General features: G+C 46.8%; 1 protein-coding gene across 1 annotated transcript in view; it reads left to right on the top strand.

Moving 5' to 3' along the window:
• Positions 1-23,467, top strand: part of Bcl2 (BCL2 apoptosis regulator) — a 164,297-nt gene extending 140,830 nt beyond the window's left edge. Inside the window, exon 2 of the mRNA XM_038349550.1 lies at positions 23,199-23,467. Coding sequence (XP_038205478.1) covers positions 23,199-23,333 — 135 coding nt within the window. The 3' untranslated portion in view covers positions 23,334-23,467. The remainder of the gene's footprint in view (positions 1-23,198) is intronic.
• Positions 23,468-24,817: the final 1,350 nt, after the last annotated feature.

Genomic DNA, 24,817 nt, shown 5'->3' with positions numbered 1-24,817 from the left:
CTCTCCTCATTGCTCCAACATCCTCGGTCTAGCCTGGGAAACCCAGCTGGAGACTCAGTCAGGAGCAATGTGGCCTCTAGGCCAGGGTGGGGACAGGCCAGGGTGAGGAGAGGCCAGGTGGGGACGGGCTGCCTGTTTCCTATCCAGTCAGAACTTCCAAGGTTCTGGGCCAGGTGAGTGTAGAGCTAGACAAAGTTTTTCATAAGAAATGTTTTGACTTTTGAGTTTCTTCCTCCTGCTGCAATAAGCCCCATAAATGTTTGTTTTTGTTCTAATTTTGGCTTAAGAAAAGAAAAAAGAATATTTGGGTACAGTGTAAAAATTTTCTCGTATCCAGACTGGAAACTCCCTAGTTGCTCTGAAACCGGACAGGCTGAGAGTATTTGTTTCTCTGTCAATAAACAGTACATGGCCAGTCTCGACTTGACCTCAGCCAGGTAGAACAGGGTGCCTAGGCCTTTCTCAGGGTTCCAGGGGGGTCTAGAGGCCTGTGTTTAAGAGCAAAGACTTCTCACCATTCTTCTTTGATCTTCTAATTGGGACCGCACCGTGCTCCCTTCACGGTATTTTGATAGCATAGGACATAAACACAGGTGTGGCCTCTACACGGTGTACTGTGCCGCAATTAGAATAAGCAAGACAAGATAAAGCCAGCTGGAGCTTAAAGTTGAAGCCAAAAACAGCCAATGTTGATTTCTACTAAAAATAATGTCAAGAGAAGGGAGGCATAGGTACCCTTCCTAGGACCCTGTTCAGTAGCCTCTGGTGTAGCTTTGTGTGAAGGGCTTGCCTGAAGTAAGCCATCGTTTGAGTCTTACCTAGTGACAAATTCTTGAAGGAAATCCATCCACGCACCCCTCCCAGGAGCCTGTCCCTGGTCCCTGGCTGAATGGAAGGGGAATTCTGAGTGACATAAACATTTAGATTAAGGTATTGTGACAGATTTGGTCCCGGCATGCCACCTCTTTGGGGTTAAAGTCCTGGGAGACTGACCATATTCCTTCATTTTCTTGCCTTCTGGTGTTCAGCCTGGAAACCTAACCCCAAATGGTACTTAATTCCTCAGGGGGAAAGTATTTGTCAAGCCCACAATTAACTTAATTGTTGATTTGTGCAGAAGCTGTCTTGTTTAGCACCAGGACATGAAGGAGGGCGGCTCCAGGGCTGTGTTCATGTGCTGGCTCTTGCTCACTACACAGCAGCTTAGCAGAGGCAAAATGGAGGGGAAGGGGGAAGGAGAGAAAATGGAAGACAGTTCTGAGGGGTTTGTGTGTCCACTGTATGCTGCCAATGGCAAATATTTCTCCCTGGACCTCTGCTTGTCTAAGAAGTCAGACTTTGAGTGTGGAGTCCCCTTTGTAGTTATGGCTGCACTTGTTTGTAGTTTTGGGGCAGAGCAGGAGATGCCCCTCAAACTTAGACTTTGGAAGAGAATCTTGGGTTTCTGAAGACACTGGTGTTGCTGTCTATGTGAACATCTACTGGATGTGTGTGGCTCTGGCTCATGGTATTGTACGGACCAAACAAAGGCAGATGGGAAAGGGATGGAACAACTTTGAGCTTTTGTAGAAGTCTTATCAGTCTCAGTGGGTATTACTTTGCCTTCTGGGAGACATTTGGAAATATATGTCTGTGTGTGCATAGTACATATACATATTATGTGTACTATGTAGATGTTGTTTCTTAGTAGCTATCTACCTCTTTTTGAGACAAGGTTTGTCTGTAGCTTTGGAGGCTGTCCTGGAACTAGCTCTTGTAGATCAGGCTGGTCTCGAACTCACAGAGATCCACCTGCCTCTTCCTCCTTAGTTCTGGGATTAAAGGCCACCACCGCCCAACGAGCTATCTCCCCTTTTAAGGACAGAGTCTATCAGGTTCCTGGAGCTCACAAATAGGCTTGATAGGTTGGCCAGTTCACCCCTCTGACTCGCCAGCACTGGGAATATAAGCCTGTGCCATCGTGCTCTAGCTCTTGAAAATATGAAGTCTAGGGAGCAAACTCAAATCATTGTGCTTGCATCACAAGCGCTTCACTGATTGAGCCATCATTTCCAGTTGTCACTGCTAGACAAGAGTTTGTATTGGCATTTAAAGTAGGTTGAAGCCAAGACTACTGCTAGCCACACAGGACAGCTCCTCTCCCTGTTGAAGAGTCACCTGACTCCGAACAGCACTAATGCAAGCCCTTAGTCTGGCAGGAGCACTGGACTGACACACATGGGAAAGTGACTTGTATTTTCCTTTTGGGACGTTCTGCTGATACTTATGCTGTTCCTGCATGGCTGGAGAAGACTCGGTGTCAACTCCTGCCCTCTTCACCTCTCTATCCTTCCTAGTTTGATGCCTTCTCAGCTTTGCTGTTGTTGCTTGCTTCTCAACAAGCCTGTGGGTATTGACTGGGTTCTTGAGGCTAAAGTGGCTTCGGATCTTACTTGAGAAATATCTTCAAGCAATAAATAGAAGAGTGTCAATAAGACCTAGTGCTTAGGGCAATAAGACCCTGAACTCAGGACAATGGCTTACAATTTAGAGTGCTCAGAGTCTGACTAAACTAGCCTTCACTTTCTAACCTCCACCACTTACTCAGAAGATGTAACTGCATTTCTTGGTCACCTGGTTGGCCTGGCCCCCACCCCCTTACCTATCGCTGCTCTCCCCCCTCCACACCAAAAGGGGGCAGCAGAGAGCAGTAGGCTATTCTCAGACATGCTAACCACCTTTTAGCCATTGTCTCCCAGACCCTAGAAGGCTGATCCCTAAATACCTCCCTTTCCACCCAACTCTCCATCACTCAGTGCGCAGCATGCTTGTATGGAAATCCTGTTTGACTCCCTTGAGGCCCTCCAACACGACACACCTATTGCGTGGTTTCTCAGCTCTGGCTGAGGCAGTTGGCTGTCACTGAGGCAGGAGTTATACTGTGCCCTACTCTGGTACCTTTCTCAGAATCTATTTAATTGACTGTTGTTATTGATAGAGTAACCACAGTGCCACTCGGTTTCTGTCTCATCTGTGCTGACTCCTTGGGATGCTCAACTCGTGACATTCTTACCTTTTACCTGTATGTCATCCTCTTATCTTTGTAGCGTGCACTGAGGGTCAGGGGTGTTTTGTAGCTTGGCCAAGGTGGAGCTGTACTGTGCTGAATTTGGAACTCAGCTCTGCATCCCAGACTTAAAGTCCCGGGAAGTATTGAGCTTCTTTTAAACTGTGTAACACATTGGAGCACTGGACTGAGCTCCCAAGGTCCTGATGAGGAGCAGAAGGAGAGAGAACATGAGAAAGAAAGTCAGGAACGTGAGGGGTGCGTTCACTCATGGAGACGGTGGGACAGAACTAATGGGAGATCACCAACTCCAGTTGGAATGGGACTGATGGATCATGCGACCAAACCTGTCTCTCTGAATGTGGCCAACAGTGGGGACTGACTGAGAAGCAAAGGACAATGGCACTGGGCTCTGATTCTTCTGCATGGACGGGCTCTGTGGGAGCCTTCTCAGCTTGGTCGATCACCTTCCTGGACCTGGGGGGAGTTGGGAGGACCTTGATCTTAGCATAGAGTAGGGAACCCTGATGGCTCCTTGGCCTTGAGAGGGAGGGAGGGGAGGCATGGGTGGAGGGGAGGGGAGGGAAGGGGGAGAAGGAGGGGAGGGAAGAAGGAAGAGGAGGGGAGGGAAGGGGGAGGAGGAGGGGAGGAGATGGAAATTTTTAAATATAAAAAAATAAACCATGACAAGGAAAAAAAAATAAACTGTGTAACATACTCATTTTCCTTGAGCACAGCACACTTGTTATGGACCTAGTTAAGAAATTTTCATCTGTATTCATTCACCTATTGTGCAAAGACATGGCTTTACCAGGTGCCAGGCCCCGTTAGAACCCAGAAAAGCAGACAATCAAATTCAGACCCTGCCCCAAGGAGGGGACAGGCAGGCAGCTGTGCATGCCTGCTCATTTGAGACAGTGAGTTTGAGGCCAAGCCGGAAAAGACCATGACTCAGTGTGATGGCAGGCAGGCCTTGGTCAGAAAGGGCTTTGCAGCAGAAGTGCCCTGAAGGGAAAGGCGGTGACTCAGTTGGAGGATGACCTCAGCAGGTGACCCGGTGGTCATACTAAATGTAAGGCACACAACGAGGCTAAGCATATTCCCACTCCTGTAACCCCACACTCAGAAAACTGAGACAGAGGATTGCTTACAGATTAGAGAGCAGCCTTAGCTTGGCATAGTGGGTGACACCCATCTCAGCTGTACTGGGGACAGGCTGGCCAAGTGATAATGAGCCATTATTTTTTTTCTTCAATTCGTTTCCTTCTCTTTGATAATTGTACCTTCAGCCAAGAATACAAGAGGCAAGTTTACTTAGGAATGCCAAGTTCAAGATCAAATGTGACTGGTTCTGATCTTGTTCTCTGTTTCTCTTTTTGCCTCTCCATCCCTCTCTTCCTCCTTCTCTCCTTCTACCCCTCTCCTCTCCCTCCTTCCTTCCCTCTGTAGAGTAGGAAGGTAGAAATACACTGTCAAAGGCCAAGTAAAATAGTTTCTCATTGAAAGGAATAAGCAGGCAGTGGATCTTTGCACTGCGTCTTAGAGAGTTAACAAAACAATCTTTCATTTGAGAATTTTCTTAAAACAGGAATGTTTTTAAATTTTTGAGTGCCTCAAATTGGGCAAAAAAGTGTTACCAGTGAGCAGTGACCACATCAAAACACCTATTGGGTGAGGTGTACAGATTCTATGCTCAGAATAGTTGCAATGGTTCCATGTCAAATGTATGTTTCTAAGCACTCAACCCTTATTTTCTCTTAGACAAACAAACAACCTGAAATCTATTTATAACTATTGGTTAGGGGTAGGGGGAACTGTCACTTGCAAGTAATACAAAGTAATCAGAACATGAAGATGAAGTTTTGCAGATTGGCTGCAAACAGAGCCTGTTTTGATTACAGTCTCAGGGTTCCCTACCCAAGCTTCTGCTTGGAGTTCTGAATTAGTATTTCTTCTGATTGTCATCCAAACTGCCCTGCCAACTTTTGTAAATTCCATATCTAAACAACAACTGCGTTGGCTGCTTCCTGTGAGAAAGAGCCCTGCCTTGACATTAGCCAGTGAGTCCATTTAGCCATTTTCTAGCTCACTTGCCCAAGGACTGGTGCACTATGAAAGCCTCCATCTAACAGAAAGCCAGTGTTCAGTGGGCATTTGGTTTCAGCTTACTTGTGTTTGAACATTTATATTTATAATAGTGCTAATCTCCCAGGGACTCAAATCACATTAAGAGCTTTATCTGGGGCTGCCAAGGAAATTAGCATGTATCCACATGACTGGGAACAATGAGAAACTGGGGTTTACTGACAGAAATTTAATAAGTGCCAACTTTCATTTCAATTATATTTTCCATGAGAATTTGTTTGGAAACTCACGAAGCCAGGTCAGGTCATCAGCACTCCCTGCACATACAGGTACCCCTGCCCCTCTACACAACTCCCCTGCTGAATGGCCTGGCCCCTCTCCCAACCCTTACAGTTGTGTGTCTGGAGCACATACATGGCAGGTTGCTCTTCCTTCCGTTGCGTCCTGACTTCCCACAGAGGAGGAATGGTTATTTCCCTCCTGTGTCCTCCCTGGAGACTGGTCTGTATACGCCGTGCCCATCAGATGCGGCCCAGTCAGTGAAGACTGGATGGTGTGGAACTGTGGAGGACGTAGCTTAGGGAAACATATTCCCCATCAGTGTGGGGATGGGAGGTTTGAGGGGGAAATCTGTGTAGTTTAATTTGACTAATATATGTAGCTAATTTATAGAAAATGCGCTTGCATGGGGGAAAGCCTTCTTGGCAATTTGAGAGAAGGAAGAGAAGCAGGGACTGCCCCCAGCTGCATTGCAGAAGGGGAAACCAAGATGACTGAAGAAGTAATTTATGGAAACTGCAGCGAGGGCTTGGTGTCGTCAGGATGAAAAGCAGCCTGTTTATATGCTTGGTGACCTCGGTTAGCCTGTCAGACTGAAAGACTGAAAAGAGGACAAGCAGTACCCAGGGCAGGCTGGGAGCCAGTGCCCCTCCCACCCCCACCTGGATAACTCCTCCAGAGAAGCATCGCATTTTGAATTTCAGTCTCTCCCAGAAGCACTTTCTAAACATGTATTACCTAAGCTTCACAGCCCTTTTGACTGCATTTACTTTTCTGTGTGTAAGGACGGGGTTGTCGCTCAGAGGCCACAGTGGAGGTCAGAGCACTGTGGCCTTGTGAGAGCTGGTTCTCTCCTCCCACCCTGTGGGCCCCAGGCATCATACACAGGCCTTGGGCATCATGATAAGCAGTATGCCTGCTGAGCCATCTTGCTGGCTCAGATTCAACTTCTTTTAGGAATTTTTATTTTTAAAAATTATTAAAATTTTAGGAATTTTAATCTATTTCTTTAACCTCGCATGAAACTGTGGGTGCATGTGACTCTGACAGCTCACAAGAAGGCTGAGCAGGAGTTTGGTTCTAGAATACCTGGCAGACTTTGGGGTGGGGACAAACAGAAGATGGGAAGGCCTACCTGGTAGTGATGGTTTCATGGGTTAGGGAGGAATCTAACTCCAGAAATGAAAGACAGGAACAAAGAGGAATGCTAAGAGGAGGGAAGACAAACTCAGAGAAATAATGAGCCAAACAACAAAGATGGACATTGCAATAAAAGAGGAAAAATTACCACATTGCCCAATGGGCAAAAAAAATTGAGTTTTCTCCTGCCTTGGGCCTTACTAGCTATACAGCATTCCTTTTATTGCCTTTGTCTTTTAATTTTTCCTTCTTTCTCTCTACAACAAGTGCTGAGAAATGAGAACACACTGCTTTCTGAGAGGGTGTTCTTGTTTGTTTGGCTTTTTTGTTTTGTTTTGGTTTTAGTTTTGTGGTTTTTTTTTTTTTGAGACAGGGTTTCTCTGTGCAAGAGCCCTAGCTTGCCTTGGAACTAGCTCTGTAGACCAGGCTGGCCTGGAATTCACAGACATCCACCTGCCTCTGCCTGCTGATTGTGTGTAAGGGATTAAAGGCCTGCATCACCACTGCCTGATGAGAGGCCATTGTTGATGCGGTCCCATCAACAGCAAAGAGCAGAGCTTACATCTCCACCCCTTTCAGGGTCAACCGGATCTGCACACAGGGAACCTCTCTTCCTAAAGCTGAAGTCCTATGTCAAAGGAGTTCTTTCCACAGACAACATTTAGTAGTAGTAACTAACACTGGGCTGTGTTCCAAAGAGAAACTAGATCAAAGGCTGGAAGTTAGAACTGCTGGTTCCCTCCCTCCTTACCGTCCAAACACCAGGTCATGGTCATAACTGTGATTTCTCATGCCTGGAAGGAAAATTGGAGATCCCATCAAGAAAAGGCTCTTAAGAGAAGGCTGAGTTATCAACATGATGTTGTTTGGACACTCAGTGTTGTCTATAAAGGATTCTAGTTACTTTCCACATGGCTTGAGGCGGCAGATGACCTGATAGCGAGCCAGAAGAATGCCTTAGGCAGAAACAAGTATAAAATCTGCAATAGTGTCCGACACTTAGAAGTGAGTTTTCTTTTTCTTCATAATTCAGGCTTATCAAACAGAGATGTTCCATGCAATAATACCTTTGTATTCAAGGTATCCACAATCCCTTGGCTCCAGACATTTACCTGGAAGGTATGTTTAGGAAGGCCTTGGGACAGAGTGACTTACATAACAGAGATTATGTCAAGACTTTGAGTTCGGTTCTGGGTCCCCTATTAACATGGTCTTTGAGAAGGACGGTCGCTCTGCTGATAGATCTGACCATGCCTTATCAACTCCAGCATGGCTTGTGTCTCTTTCCATTTACAATAAGTACTCTCTACCCACACGAAGGAGATGGTTATTGGCTCACCCTCAGTGTCTGTTCACTTTTTGTTTAATGGTCATTTTGGAGTCCTATGTTTTAGGCAACAGGCCTGAGGCCTAGGAGCTCCGCAGTCACCTAGGAGGAAAGCATTACATCGTCGCGGAGTTGGTCCAGTGCCAAATGTTGATTTGGGGCAGTAAAATCAATAGATCAGATATGGTGGTGTACACCTTTAACCCCCACACTGCAGACACAAAATCAGGCAGATTGTTGTGAGTTTAAGACCATTCTGGTCTACATATTTCATTCCAAGCCAATCAGGACTACATAGTAAAATCCTATCTAAAAAAATAAAAATAAAATTTAGGATGAAAGTCCAGTAGCCAGAAAGATTAAAGAGCAAGCTAATTTCTAAAATAGCAAGTCTTTTCTTACATTCTCTTTTCATTTATGTGGTACTGATCATCTTAAAAGTAGATTTTCCCCTGGGCATTTCACACTAAAAATGATACAATTTCTCATCCTTTATAATTATATTTCTTTTTCATTTTCTTTTATTATGACTTTCATATCACAGACACTTTTTTTCCCGGAATGTTAAAAGTGCATATCATCCAACCAGAAGGAAAAAATAACTGTCTTAATAAAAATGGAAGGGGGGGGGGTAGATCATCTTTTTTTTTTGGTTCCAAACTAGGGACGCCTGGTTTGCTTGTTCTACATACTGGCCAAGGTTGATGTAATGAATCACGAATAGTTTTGAGTTATCTGAAATGGAACAAAAGACAGTCCAACAATCTTCTGAAGCCCGAAAAAGCAAATTGTTCCCTGATCTGAAAACCCAAAGACAACAGATGGATTTTTCTCGGCAGTGCTAAGGTGGGGTAGGACAGACATGGGCGGCCCATTGAGAACACTGCATGTGTGCAGTTCCAACAGAGCAGGGTGTTCTAGTGGACCTAAGAATGTCCTTCCTGGAGAGACCACAAAAAGGACTCTGGGGGGGGGGGCGGGGAGGATTGGAGATTTTGACATTGTCTAGTTCTGCTGCTGAGGAGCAGGGAAGAATCCAGACAGCATCTCTAGTGGGTGCAGGGATTTACCACCAGAAGTTCCCAGCAATGAACTTATTTATGCCTGATAAGAACAGCATGTCAGGGGACGGTCCTTCAGGTTTTCATGAACTCACCTGAGAGCCGTTGAATACTCCTTTCCCTTCCATTTGAACTGGGGCTTTGCATAGCTGTGGTGTGGATTTCTCATGCAGAAGTGGGCAAGAGGTACTCTGACTGCCCTGCCAGGGTCCTTTGAAACTGCATTCTCTTAGAATTAATTACGGTCTTTAGAAAGCAGCCGAAAAGGCAGTGATCTCCAGTCACACCAGTGGAGTCGTTATGTGGGGTGCAGAATAGCTGGGGACATCCGGGTGGCAGCTAAGATCGTCTACCTGGGATAGTTTAAAGACTGCACACCAGGAGTACAGCACCATGGAGAGCCAGTGCAGAGGGGTGGGTGTGGTGACTCAAACCTGTAATTTCAGTACTCGGGAGGCTGGGGCAGGAGGACTGCTGCCAGACCAGGACACACAGGTAAACCCTGTCCAAAAAGCTTAACCGATGAATCAAAAGTTAGAAGAGAAAGCTCTTCTTGCTGACATTGAAACTTTGGGTTTCTTGCTTTCCCAACAAAATGCACTATAGACACAATGGCAGTGAAATTATATGTTTTTTAACATTTAGAATAACTTTTAGGAAAATAATTACCTTTTCCAAATGACATACCAAGTAAATGTAGACAGGTTTAAATCTGTAGTCATCAGCCACGGTCTTATGCCCCAAAGGTAGGTGTGTGTGTGTGTGTGTGTGTGTGTGTGTGTGTGTGTAACTATCACTTGGAACCATATCACACACACACACACTCACACACACAAACACACACACACACTCATTTATTAGTTTTCAGGTATTTCAGAAGGTTAGGATTTTTTTCAAAGACGTTTAAATTATGCTGCAGGTTCAAACAGAAATAAAAAGCATATAAAATTATAAGATTTACAATTTCAAAAATATAACAGGAATGAAAACATACTAAGAAAACATGAGATTTAGCCCCTTTGTTACTTTCCTTTATCCAACACAGATCCTTATCCATTGCTGGGTAATTACAGTAGCAATACTTAGCTCTGTGAGGGCTGAAGGGGTTACAGAATAAGCCTCTCTCTAGTGAACTAAACTTGGATCACAGGCTCAGCATCATGTCAGGCTTCTATTGTCAGATGGTCTCCATGGTGCCTAGCATGACATGCATTACAGGGCACCATTTTCTGGGCTGTCAGGAGTGGAGGCATCAAGCACAGCCCAAGTTCTACATCAGTTCCCACTGCCAGGGTCCTCTCATCTGAAAGAGGGATGGAGTCCTAGGAAGGCAGGATTCAGCTTTTCTTGGGTCTAGAGTGATCATAGTCCTTCCAAGTAACCAGCATTTTATTCTTTTAAATGAGTGAGGGGTGGCATATTGCTACCTGCTAATGCCAGAGAAGATCCAAATAGAAAATAGATGGGAAAATCAAATGGAGAAACAAACATTTGCTGATAAAACTTGAGGCGTGGAAGGAATGGAGAAACAAGGCAAGACAGAAAGGGACTAGGTGGAGAGAGATGGGGTGTAATGACGTATCTGAGTGCTGGTGGACTGGGATAGCCATGTCAGGGGACCTCAGAGGTCCCACCTGGGTCTTTTTATCCAGCCTCCTAGTGTCCCCTGGCTGTTGGGATGAGAACAGCCCACAGAGGAGGACTGAGGCCCCACATGCAGAGGTGAAGTGGAACTCATGGCCAATGTCTACTCACGAGTATGTGCTGGACCCAAACTCAGTTTCCCATTCTTCTCCTCAGTTGGGTGTATTAGAGAGCTTGGGCTGACATGTTCTCTCGCACATGTGACTGTGGAAATGGCTTATTAGGTCTCATTGCTTGAATCTCAGATTGGCTCAACAAGATCTCAGCCTTCCAGAAACAAAGCGAAAGAACTAATCCATGTGCATAGGTGGTCCTTGTGAAATGCTGTGTGCCTAGGTCAATCCATGAGTATGGATGGATGGGTCTGTGAGAAGCTGTGCACCTAGGCCAAATCCATGGGTATGGATGGGTCTGTAAGAAGCTGTGCACCTAGGTTAATCCATGAGTATGGATGGGTCTGTGAGAAGCTGTGCACCTAAGTCAAATCCATGGGTATGGATGGGTCTGTGAGAAGCTGCATGCCTATGGTCTTAGCAATTTAAAGATCTTTGTGTAACAATGAAGAATACAGCAGGCTTCCCCATCTGGGGCTACCGCTGCAGAAGGAAGGCTGCTGGCTGAGTTATGGGCCAACGAGCAAGAGAGTGTCAGGACTGTGGCTCACTGCAGCCCCCCATATGCCCCTGTGAGCCCTACAGTGTGGAAGTTGTCATTCTCCACTCATATGGTAGATAAAATTCATTTTCGTTCTGCAGAATAGCTGAAGAAATCTCCAGAAAGGAACAAAGTCCAGTTGTGAATTTGGAGGCCCTTGGGCCTGTTGTTTTAATATTCTAAACAAGTCTCAGGTGGGATTTGTTTTTGTGACTCAGGGAAATTTTATTCTCTTTCACATTCCAGAACTCCCGGTGAAGCAGCCCTGTGACGGGGAGGGCTTTCCCTGAATTACAGGGGAAAATGTCTCCTTTGGGATTGGAGTCTATCACACAGCGTAACACGCATGAGGTAGAGAGATGGCACATGGAGTGTCAGCCAGCAGGACCAGACCACAGACTCGGAGGAGTCCCGAGTTCACCACGCACATGCCCCTGAGACCTAGTTCTGTAGTATGTAGGGCCACCCTGTGACTTGTGATTTCCCGTGCTCACAGGGTCCTTTATCCGACAATGGAGCTTAAGGATTGACTACCCATGCCTGCGTTCACCAGCAGAATAAACCTCCTATTTACCCCTTCTCGATTCGTCTTAAAATCTCCTGAATACACTCACTCTGTCTTCTTTGGGCAGTCTTGAGTGCCTCTAGTTTCATGGCTTTTTTGTTATGTGTCTCCCAAAGGGCCGGGTTTTATATGTAATTTTTATCTCCAACAGGAGAAGCAAAGTATAGTTGAAGAAGCACATGTGTAGGCTTTTGTGGCCTTAAATTCAAATTTTACCACAACTGAGGGGTCTTTCCGATATTAGTCTCTTGTCTCGTATTGTTTAGGAAAGCTATCCCACGGGTCCTGGCGCAGTTAGCTCTCACTCCTCAGCTCAGCTTTAGCGTCTGGCCAGAAGTAGACACTACATAAATGCTTTGATGAGTGGTCTCACTCCCTTTGGGTCGCTTGACTCAGACTCCAAAGATAGATCAAAGGGAGTAGAAAAGCCTCCACAAAACAGGAATTCATGAAGTTCGCACTAGTTTTGTTAGGAAAATGATGTTGCACATGGATCTAAAATTAGCCAAGGTGCTCCTTGGGAAAAATAGCAGTTCGCTGGTTCCCCCACTAAAGCCTTCACCTATCCAAATTTGAACTTCTTATGCACTCAGGAGAAGCTTAAATTAGCATTTGTGGAATACTTGATTTGTGTGATGAGTGTAGCCTTGTTATAGGCTCGTTGTCATACAAAGCCGGGTTACTGGCTCCCTGGAGCAGTGATGCAGTGCTGTGCACACAGGCGGCTAGCATACATTGCTTCCTTAGCTTCTGCCTCCGCAGTCCCACATCACGGGTTCAGCGCATGGGTTGCTGGAAAGTCATAGGTAGAGACTCTGTGTTGCCCTCTGACATGCCAGTCCAGCTCAAGAACTTCCACATGCCCCCCACCTTGGGAATCTCCAGTGCACATGGGCCCAGAGACATGACTCAACTCTCATTCTCAGTTCAATAAGCAAATATACACAGACCTTTTGCAGGCATTGCCCAGCAGGCTCCATGCTACAAGTTACAAGATGACAGTCAGGCAGACAGTCACCTTGGAAGTTAAGCACCAAGAACATTGGTGGGCTTTGGACAGTAGGTGGACTCATGTGGTTTCCTGGCTTTGTTCCTGTCCAAAGCAGACTCACTTCACTGTAGGACAGTGGCTTTAAGTCAAGTCAGCCAGCTGTCAACGTGCCCTGAGATTCTGCCGATGGATGACATCTCAGCCCCCCTCTCCGTTCCTCCATCCCTCTCTCTACCTCTCCATATATGGCCATCTAGTTCTGGCACCAGACACACACTGACTGGGATCCTCTCAGTATCATCTATTTGGACAAGTGGCCACGCCAGCATAGCTCATCCCTGCGTTAATGAGGTTGAATCCAGAATGCTAGCCTTGACCCTGCTCAGTGTTCACATGCTCCATTACTAACAGCTGTTGTCAGTGTTGGAGCCCGTGTTGTCCTCTCTGGGCTCAGGAAGACCATCTGAGAAAGGAGGAGGTTTGTCAAAGAGCCAGCCAGTGTGCCTTGAAATGCATCTGGTTTTATTCATGCTGAGTCTTTCCAGGTGAAGTGAGCTAAATCATAAACTACAAAATGAAAGCAGATTTTCCTGAGCACACCCACATGGAACACATCGAGTTTACCACCATGTACTAGGCTCTGCTGGAGACAGAGAAAGAAGATGTAATCGTTCTTCTTTACTGATGGCTGGACTGATGGTGTGGATAGGAAGCCTCTCCTCTTCTATGGTTGCTCCAAGAACCGCCTCCATCATTTTGACTGTGGCAGAATTCCCTAATGGCTCCCTGGGCTTCAAAGTAGGGGGCTTGGAGCAGGTTGAGACTTGTTATGTCTTAGAGGTGTTTTGGGGGTGGGATATTAGTAGGCTATGAGCTATCAGTAGAGTGTGGGACTTATTTGTCCCTGACCAAAAGCAGTAGGAAGGACCCACCCTGCGGAGGCCAAAGCTCCTCTTTGACAGATGCTAGAGTTTGCTGCAGGGCATCGGACAAGCACTCTTGAGCCAATATAGCATGGAGCTTCCAGGAAAGATGCCGAGTCTCAGAAGGTACTTGTCAGGCAAGCATGGTTGGAAGCTGCCAATTCCCAGCACATGTCACCCCTGGGAACATCTTCCCCTTTGTGTTCCTTACTTCAACATACCCCCTCCAGGGTCATTCTCATTTTCAGCAAATCCCCATTAGGAGACTCAGGTTCTCTGTCCCCTCCTCTCATCCTCCTCAGCCAATACTTACTGATTTAAACAAATCAAGCATTTGGCTCCCAGCTCTTGTCTTCCCTGTTTAATCGATGAAGAGCCGCACCCTCCCCACCCCACCCCACCCCACCCCCACCCAGCAGCACTGCACTGATGACAGCGATTAGGCAGAACTTAATAGGCATGCGCTTTCAGTTCCCATTTTTGGCATGTTTTCATGAATTAACTCTTGCAGTGACATGCTGGGCCATGCCGCATGTACAGACCACATGGCAGACACAGTGGGCCGCTGTGTGTATGGCCCAAGTTTTGACGTGCTGGATGAGTGTGATCAGCTGCGCTGGTCCTGGGAGCCTTGGTACTTATGTCCATACTCCTCATATGCAGCATGGGCAGGACACTGGGGCAGGTGGAGTAATAACAGAAGCAAGGAGCTGAGTGACCACACAGCAGCCCCAGCTCCCAAGTACGACAGTGGTGTGTCTATCTAAATGCTGAGTGCACGGGAAGCATGAAGAATCCCATCTGGCACCCAGGACAAGCTGAGCTTCACACTCTTCTCCCAATCTGAGGCACACAATTGGCATGAAAGCCAGGCACTGGAGAGCTGAGGTGGGAGAATCACTCAGACCAGGCTTGAGACCAGCCTAGGCAATAAAGCAGAGGTATTCTAGGTGCTAGGTGGAAAGTCGGGGTATGGGAGCCTGGGGAAGGGCTTCCGGGACAAACAACGGCCTTACGCCTCTGAAGGCAGAGCCATCGGAGCCCAGAGAGAAAGCAGTGCCAACGCGCTTTTCCTACCTAGAGAGAAGAGGGACACGAACACAGGCCCAGTGGAGGGACCTGCTCCCTGGGAGTTCCGAGGCCATTGAGATGGGCCACTCTGAGGGGAATCCGGAGGTCGCCATCTGCAACAGTTAGGCTAACAGGTATTCTGGCATGCACCAGCACATTCCAAGGCATATCCCCAGGGACGCATGAGAAACAGAGAACAAGACCATAACAGCCCAGGCCCAAACAGTTTGCAGAGAAAAGAACGGAAGACCTGCAGGTATGTGAGCTTCTCACCTCCCAGTGTGGGATGCTCGGCTGGCCTCAGTCCTCACTCAGAAAATGTCTTATGGACCATCCTACTACTGTTTGCTTTTAAAGGATAACAGTGAGGGAGACATTTATAAAAAGGGGGTTCTCACCTTCCCAGTCCGTACAGTCCTGCTGAGACAGAATCAGGTATTTCTGTCCAATTCCATATGATATAAAATTGTTAATCCTCCCCTTGGTGAATTGTAAGAAATACAGCTATTGCTTTTTTATGCCAGGCTTTTCTCATTTAGTTTTATTTCAGGGTTCACCCAGTCTGTCGTACACGCCAGCACCTCATCCCTTCTGTGGATGAGTACTCCTCCATTGTATGGGCATGCCACATTCTGTCTGTCAGGCAGTCAGCAGGCAGTCAGGTTGTCTCTGCTCTGGCTGATGCAAGTAGTGCTGGTGTGAAAATCCCTGCATCAGCTCTTAGGTGAGCATATGCTTTCAACTATGTTGCTTATATGCTAGGAGTTAAACTGTTGTCTCATGCAGTAGCTGCACTTTCTCCTTCAAAGAAGCATTGTTCCTGGACCCTTTAGCATCTCACTGCCACCGTGGGAAGGTGCCAGTGCTTTGCATCCTTACCAACACTTGGTCCAGCCGCCTCAGTGGGTCTGAAGTGCCAGCTCCTTAGAGTCTCAGTTGCATTTCACTAAGAGCTAATAATCTTTGGTTTATTTTCATTGACTTATTGGTCACATTGGGATCATTTAGCAAAATGTCCATTCAAATTCTTTGCCTATTTTTAAGTTTGGATAGCTATCTTTTTATTAACTGGTTGTAGTAAGATTTTTACACAACATATTTTCTTAAATAATAGAATATCATAAATTGATATTCTTACCCCCTCCAAAAAAATGTTATAAATCCGAAGCCAGAAATGACTGAGTAGCAGGAAGGGCTCTGGCCAGAGGGAGACAGCGGAACGCAGAAAGCGAAGTGGAAACCTCTTCCAAGGCCAAAGTTTTGTAGGCAGGTTGCTGAGGCCGGTGGTGAATCTCTCAAGGACAACGCTGCTCTGGGTTAAGCAGAAAACAGCCCCCACAAACGCATCCATTTGTACACATGGTCCCCAGCTGGTGGCGCTGTTTGGGGAGGTTGTAGAGCCTTTAAGAGGTGGGGCTTATAGGATTGGGTGCCTGGGGGTGGACCCAGCCCCACTCCCCGACCTGTCTCTTTGCTTCCTGGTCTGTCAGGATGTTATTCAAGCAGCTGCACACTTCACCATGTCTTCTCCATCGTGATGAACAGCATCCTCAAATCAGGGCTCACAATAAATCCCTCCTCTCTGTAACCAGGTACTAGCACACTAACAGGAAAACCATGGACACCAGCGCCTCCTGCTGAGTGTCTGCAGGCAAGCTATAAAGGAGTGCCCCAGAGTGTGCTCTCTGCCAGCCAGTACACTGCAGGGTCAGTATGCCTGCATTCACAAAATGCTTCCAATGAAGTGAGAAAACTCGTGCCAACTAAAGCTACTGTCTGTTTTCAGAGTATTATTAATAAATTATAGGACAGAGATGGGTCCACAAAGTCATGTTTGGTGACTAAACAGACAAGCAAGCCGAAGCTGAGGTGCCAGGACTGGTTGCTGCTCAAGCCTCCGATCTCTGTCTGTGAACCTGGTGAACGGAAGGGTATAGCTGCTGACCGATACCCATTCCCATGCACTCTTTTTAAAGTATGGAACTGACCACAGCTCCCCGTGGAAGAGGGGCCTGGGCCACAGGTGGCTAGGCAGCCCTTCTTGTAAGATTTGCATAGCTGGTGTGCTCCAGGGACTCGAATCTTCTTCTTTCTAGCTCACAATCTCTCACCCGCAGGTCAGGTGGCGAGTGGGCCAAGGAGCCCTTTAAGTTCCTACCAGGGGCTTTGGCCATATCTGGGTGTGGGTCTCCTGTAGCAGCTGGATATGGTTGATTACCCTTTGGCCGTCCTTCTGGCTACATAATCTCTAGGGCATTTACAAATATACCTTTGGAAATTACTTTCAAACTGTTCTGCTCAAGAAACGAAGCAGCCTTCAGGTTTCTCATCTTGCACCGTCTTTAGCTCCTGAGACCTACCACCTCATTTGCATCCTAGCTCCATTTTCATATCAAAATATACCCCAAACTTCCCTGCCCAACCCCTGCAGGCTGGCAAGTTTTGTTTTTGTTGTACTAGGGCTTCTCATCGCCTGTCATTTATCCAGCAGGTTTCTTGTTACAACCAAACGAAGCTTAGAGTAGGTTTTGTTGCATGTATGTCCTCGGCCTTTGCTTTAAAGAGTCCTGCCCTCTGGGCCCAGAGCCTTTCCAAGATTGGCCCACATTGACAGAGTAACGGACCTGGTCAGGGGTTCCCTCTACCTCCCTGAGGTCAGGCAGTTGTATGGCCTGCAGCTAGATGTTCATAGGCTCTTTTACCATTTCCTTTTCCCTCAAGCCTGAACTCAGTATTTGGGGAGGATAGGGGAGGCTCAGGAGGCACAGGGAACAGATGCCAGCATGCCTCTGACGAAGCTGGCCTTTGCTGCAGAGGGGACCCTCAGGGCCCATTCAGCACAAAGCGGCTACAGAGGAAATCCTGCCCAGCCGAACGATAAGGAGGAAATGGAGTCACTTCCTTACCAGCTGCTTCACTCAGGTAGAAACAGCCCTCACTTCCTCGTGAATGCGTGCTTCTGCTTTTGCTCAGAGCCAAGTCTGGTGTCAAGACAATCACGCCTTCCTCATCTAGCAGAGAGCTTCCGGACTCTGCAACGACTTGTGTCCTTGCCTCCGTTCGCCTTTACTGCCTTCTCTCACTGGCATCCTCTTAGGCCCAATGGTTTAATATCAGCAAATAGATGATGTTGGGAGTGAATCTCCTGTCCCCTTAGAAGCATCTACAATTTAGGACCACCCAGCATCTTTATGTCTTCCTGAATGTCCAGAAATAGCCCTTTTCCTTTGTCCTCTCCCTTGTTTTATGTAACAGGCACTAATACAGCCAGCTTTAACGTCCTGAATGGTTGTGACCTTACTTCTAGAGAGCATTTTATAAATGTGTCTTTCCAGTGTGGGTACAACACTATAGGTCTCCCCCGCAGAGGGTAAGCAGTCAGAGGCTTCCCGGGGTACCCCCCTCATGGAGGTTCACAGAGGGCGAAGATAAGAACAGCGTGGAAGCTGACCCGCAAGGCCTGATGTAGGTGATGGGCTGCGTCCTTGGGAATGGACGGAGCACCAGGGTCTGCAGGAAGGAACTGCAGGCTGCTGCAAAAAACCACACATTTTCTTTGGTCTTTTATTTGGTCTTCAAGCATCCCTTCTCTTAAAAATGTCCATTAGATTATGTTTGGAGATCGTGCTATATAATGAAAAAAATCAACTTCTCCACTTCCATGTGTATTTGTCTAATGGCTAGTCGGTGACAGACGCCTGCTCCAGTGATCCAGAGAGAAATAAAATATGGACCTGCAGCTCCGGATGCTAATGGTTGGATGAGACAAACAAGGGAACAGATGATATCCGTGCCATAGGTGACAAGGGACTTATTTAACTTAGTCTTGAGGAAAGCTGTCTGTAGAAGACAGCCTTTCAGGTCTGTGTAGGAGCAAGAGTTCAATGGAGAGCAGAAGAAATGGAGAAGAACCAGGCTGGCCAGAGCCTGGAAGCCTTGGCCTTGAAGAATCTGGTCTTAGAGACTAGGCATGCAGGTGACAGGTTCATAACTAGATGGATCATTCTGTCTACAATAGGAAATAACTAATGGCAGGGCACAAGACTGGGGAAGAGAGCATGGATGGGAAACCATATGGTAATTGTGAGGTGAGGCAATAGAGACAGACCTGTGTGGGTGGGCATCGGTGCTGTGGATATGGCCTCCTGACCTTCCTACTTCCCCTCTGCAGAGTTAACTAGCTTCACCTCCAGCTCCAAGCTACATGAAACCCGTGTTTCTGCTCTAAAGTCCCCTTCACCCGTGCAAACAACAGAAGCACTACAGTACTGGTTTCTGTGTAGGTGCAATTTCAGGCTAGCATACCAGGAGCTTTTGTTGAAATTTCCCAGCTCACTGTTCCACAATGGTTCATAGGTTTCTCCATCAGGGTTAATCTCCAAAAGGATGGAGCCTTCCTTGCTGGACGAGGCGATTCTAGCTTGGCCACTCTCCCTTCCCTCACCTCCACTCCTCAGCTACAGTGTCTTGGGGTCAGCTCCCAGGAGCCAGCTTGCACTCAGCCTGTCTTTGGGTTTGTTTGTGAGAGCAGCGTGGAAGTGTCATGTGCTGCGTCCTTGGGAACAGATGGAGCATCAGGGTCTGTGGGAAGGAACTGCAGGCTGCTGTTCCTAACAACCTAACAGTAAAATTCTTCCAGTTGTACTCATAGTGTAATGTCACTTACACTGTGAGGGCAGGCAGAGGGGCAGGCTCAGTAGAGGTGCCTTCACACCGGGTGAGTTTTCTGTAATTCCTACGGGATACGTTAGAATGTGATTGGAGAGTTAGAAATGACTCAGTTTGTAAAGTGCCTGCTTCACAGCAGGAGGCTCTAAATTGAATCACTAGCACCCACATAAAACCTAGGATGACGTCAGGCACCTGTAATCCCAGGACCAGGAAAACAGAGACTGGAGACTTTCTTGAGCTCACAGCCATCCAGCTCACCAAATTGTTGGGCTTTAGGTTCAGCATCTCAAAAAATAAGGCAGAAAGCAACTGAAGAAGCTGCCCAGTGTTAACTTCTGTCTTTCACATGTGTGTGCACCTGAATGCATACATACACACCCCATGGGAACATTATACACATAACAAACAAGTGTGTCTGTGTGCATTCACACGCATACTTGCACACCCTACATGAACATACACATACAACACACAGCTGGAATATGAATCTTGCAGTTTGGATGAGAATAGGAATGAATGTAATAACTTTAGAGACTTCATCACAAGGGTGGTATTTAAGATGGGGACAGGGAAGGAGACTGACAAAGAGTGAGAGAGTGATCCACACAGAAGCCAGGTGCATGAAGCACATATCTGGACCATCAGAGGAGGAGGTGCCCATGAAGGGTACAGCACAGAAATTCTCCAGGAAGCCAGAGGAGCCCAAAGAGTGTATGGATGACTCAAAATGACCAAAGGTCTGTATGCAATGCTGCCTGGCATGCTGTAGTTACCACACAGCAGGCATGATTGCTGTAAGGTGGTCTCAGAGGCGAAAGAGAGGAGTAAGTAAGATATAGGGAAAATAAGGTGAGAAGGCAACCAAAGAAAGGGGCAGGCAGCTTGGCTGTCGTGTGGATCATGCATCGGCACAGAAGTGTTTGAAGAACCGGCATGTTTACATGCTAAGGAAAAAAGGCAGAAGAGAGGGTCAAGAGTGGGAATAGCTGGTGGAGGAATGTTCCAGAAGCCATAGAAGACAAGAGAATCAGGATCAAGTGTGGAGATTAGTGACCCCAAACAAGCTCTTGCACTTTGTGCTCATTGGTCCCAATTTACTCAGAAAGGGGTGTCATTAGCTGCTGGAAGAGCAGCAGTGCACATGGGAAAAGTGGGGCTGCTGGGGCAGTCATGGCAAAGACAGGTCTGACAACAGGTGGAGAATTCCCAAGTGACTTGGAAGCTGTGAACTCGGCAATACTTGGATGCTCAGCTGAGGCGCAGTGTGGGATGCTGTAGAACCTCAGTGGGGAAAGCACAGGTGTGCCTGAACATATGAGTTTTCACATGTATGCACAGACGTGTGTAGGTGACTGTTATGGTATCCTAGCATGGTTCAAAGTGTGTTTCCATTTTGTGGACCCGTATGTGGATGTGCTGATCTTATTTTCAGGCATTTAAATTATTTGAGGGTTGTTCTGTTAAACACAATTTGTGGGTTTAGTTTATTTCTCAAGCTAATAGCTATAAATGTAAACATTAAGGAAAAGGTAACATTTTAAGTCCTTTGATAAGCATGCCCAGATTCCAGGGATCTCTTTACCCTTGCCTGGGGTCACAGACAGCCCAGCAACTTTTGGCTCTTGATTTTATTTAAATAATGTGCATTTTTGCCCACCAGCTCAGTTTGAGTTTTCCAAGCTTATTTTTTCACAGAAAAAAATTTGTCACAGAAAACTGATGGAATTCAAGGAGCAGCCTGGCCCTCTCAGTAGAAAACTGAGTTAACAAACAGCCCAGGAACGATGCTTTGAAAAACTAGGATATCTCCGGCGAGGCGTTAGAGCTCATACACATACGGCTGGGAAGGAGATGGGCAGACCACTGAGCGTGACAGCTGTCTTTCTTCTTCTCCCACCGGTCAGTGCTGTCTCCTCATGCACAGGGAAGGCTGCTTCTCTGTGAGTCATCGGTGGGAGCTGAGCTGTGACAGAGAGACCTGTGTACATACTTCCTTTGTGCCCTTGCTCTTTTCTAAAACTCAACAGTGAATAACCAAAGGAAACCACTTGCGCCCCCTCCTGGCAAAAATTAATCTCGCCACCCCAGAGATGCCCCGTGTTTGCTTGGGGCCGCTTATGTGGCTGGCACGGTTGTTGTTCGCCTGGGGCTGTTTGTTCTTCTGTAGTCCTTGGTGTGAGCATCCTGTACTCTAGAACTTCCCAGCGTCGGTGCCATTGGTATTTGGCCCTGAGTTGTTCTTCTGAGTGAGTAAAGGCTGTCCATGGGATGTTGACATCCTTGACATCTGCCAATAGCTTCTTTGCCCCAAATAAAGAGGACCAAATAGTTTCAGACATCACTAACTGTCCCTTGGAGGACATGATGGTCCTTCATATGAACCTCTGCCCTAAACCACAGCCAGCTTTAACAGTGCCATTGGTCAAAAGGCCACTATGAGGTGGCAAGAACACTTCAGCACAAACTCATCATGATTATTGACAACTTTGATGCATTGTCAATAGAGTTCTAGGAACTTATTATCTTTAAAATGAATGGCTAAATACCCATGTACAAAAGTATACCATAATATTGCTTATAATTCCTAAAGTTTGAAACACTAAAAATCTTTTTATAAGGTATGATACAGGATACCATGCACTCATGAGGAGCATCTATGTAAATATGTATTGAGCAATGTGAGCAGTTCCCTCATCATGACCTTAGCCTGCTCTTGAAGATGACTTCAGGATCCTCAGTGCTGGATGCATAGAGGAGACTCATAGCGTATGGGTAAAGTAGGTCAGACTCAAAACAATGTGAGAACTGAGGAAGTGGCCCAGCTGCTAACACACTTGCCGCCCCATCATAAAGAACTGCTTTTCATCTCCAGTACTGTGTGCAAAGCTAGGTGTGATGGCACACATCCAGAACCCATGCCAGGGAGGGCAGAGCGAGGGGCATTGGCTTGGATCTGGATTCCAGTCCTGGCTCTACCACTTACTGCACACATTCTGTAACATCTACGAGTCCTGGAGCCTTATCCTACTGCTCCCTCAGGAAGACTTTCCAAAGCAAATCCCTAGAAGTGAGCTAGGTTGACTATGTAGTTCTGCTTGCAGCCTGTAGTCTTGGCAGCTATGCCAAGCCCTTCTCATCCCTCACAGTTGTCCTGTGACAGACAGCCCCTGTTACAGGAGGCAGGCAAGATTCTCACCTTCTGAGCAGGAAGAACTAAAATGACTTCCTAAGGCTGGTGTGAAGGACAAATAAAAAGGCGCATGTTGGCATCTAGAACAGCGCCCAGGATACAGTAAGATGGTAAACCGCGCGGGAGATGTGGCCTGTGCTATGCTTTATCCTTTATATGATGCCCATGCTAACAAAAAAAATTTGCAAAACTGCCCATTTTTTCCAGTGTCTTTACTCACTTCCTTACCCATTGCCGTCTGTGATGGTTACTTGGGGTGAGCCATGTTTCACAAGGCCTCAAGAGCATCTAATCTGCATGACATCTTACACACTCAGTGTCTCAGAGCACCCGGCATGTAAAACAGGCTTCCAGGAAACACCTCTTCACTGAGTGGCCGCTTTCCAAGCAATCCCTCCTCCAAAGATGAGTTTTGCATTTCCCTCTGACTTGGAAGTTGCCTGGCATGCTGGAGGCACAAGGTTTGGTCTTTGTCCTGCTGGTGGAAAGGCCTTCTAGCTCTCTTGGTGGCTAACTCTCTTTCTTTGTCCTTTTTTCTCTCCCCACTGCAGGATGCCTTTGTGGAACTGTATGGCCCCAGCGTGCGGCCTCTATTTGATTTCTCCTGGCTGTCTCTGAAGACCCTGCTCAGCCTGGCCCTGGTGGGGGCCTGTATCACTCTGGGTGCCTACCTGGGCCACAAGTGAGATCCACAGACCTGCCCCAAACAAATATGCAAAAGGTTCATAAAAGCAGTAGAAACAATATGCATTATCAACGATGTACCATGAAACAAAGTTGGAATCTTTTTTTTTCATCAAGCTGACTATACACACACACACACACATTCAGGCAAATGGTCGAATCAGCTATTTACTGCCAAAGGGAAATATCATTTATTTTTTACATTATTTAGAAAAAAATATTTATTTAAGACAGTTCCATTGAAACTCCAAGCTTTGGAAACCCTACCAGGAATTGCCAAGCACCACTTTGTGGCTCCACCTGCTGGCCTTTGCCTATGGACACCAATCTGTTTTTCAAATTGGCCAGACTGGTCATCTAAAGAACAAACGGCCCAGGACGCTGACTGCTGGGGAAGCCTGCAGTCTGACTGCTGGTAGCTGGAGAGAAGGTCTCCATGTGATCTGTGTTAACTGGCCCTGGGGACTAGGATGCCAGAGGGGTAGTTGCCTTCAAGGAAGTCTGATCTTCCTTGGACTCGAGAGCGGACTTTGTATATGATTCACATGGTACATACCCAGTCAGAGGACAAAGACTGGGGACTTCAGATGGACTTGGTACCTACTGAGACATCCCCACTGAAAGACAGAGATGGGAGAATTAATTCCCTTAAACCATAGGAAATTATTTTTTTAGCTACCAATTGTGCCGAGAAGCATTTTAGCAGTTTATACGATATCATCCAGTACCTTAAGCCCTGATTGTAGATATTCATATATTTTGGATACACCCACCCATCCTTCTATACTCACTCTGAGTAGGAAACAGAAGCTTCTAGATTCGAGGAAGTGGACATGTGGTGACTTCTTCAGCATCAGGAAGAATGGGGTCACCCGGAACGTCAGGCGGCCACAAGTGCCTGCTTTTAGGAGACCAGCACCTGCAGAACCTACTCCCTAGCCCAGTGAGCCTTGGCCTTCCTCAGTTTCCGCTCGGGTGCTGGAACAGAGCAGTTTGGCTGTGAATGTCTGGAAGCCGGAAGACTCAGAATTGCACAGTAAGAAGAAGCAATACTGAGACTCACTATGGGCCCTGCTTCATCTGGAGCGTGAGATCCACGACTCTTCCTAGGACATTCGCCAAGGTAGAGAGAAGGCAGGCTCCATGCCTCTCCTGCCAGAGGGTTTGGTGAGTCAGGGACACCACCACACCAGAAAGGAAGCCTGTGGCCCTTCAGACAGCTGCAGGTACCTGCTAGCCTGGTCTGTCCTGTCTAAGGAAAGGTTCTGAAATACTGTGGGGAGGCCATAGATCCTAAAGAAAACCCTGCAGTGAGGCCTAAGGATTCAATGGCCTATGTCTATGGAGTTACATGTAAAACATTATCTGTCTTTGTAGCTTCGTTTTATTTGAAAACCTGACAGAGGGAAGGAAAAAAAGGTTTCAGGTATGTATGGAATGTGAAGATTATCTGTACATCCTGGGGCAAAAAAAAGTTGGGAAGTTA

The sequence above is a fragment of the Arvicola amphibius genome, chromosome 12, assembly GCF_903992535.2.
Source record: "Arvicola amphibius chromosome 12, mArvAmp1.2, whole genome shotgun sequence".
NCBI lineage: Eukaryota > Metazoa > Chordata > Mammalia > Rodentia > Cricetidae > Arvicola > Arvicola amphibius.
This window is presented reverse-complemented; position numbering and strand designations above follow the sequence as displayed.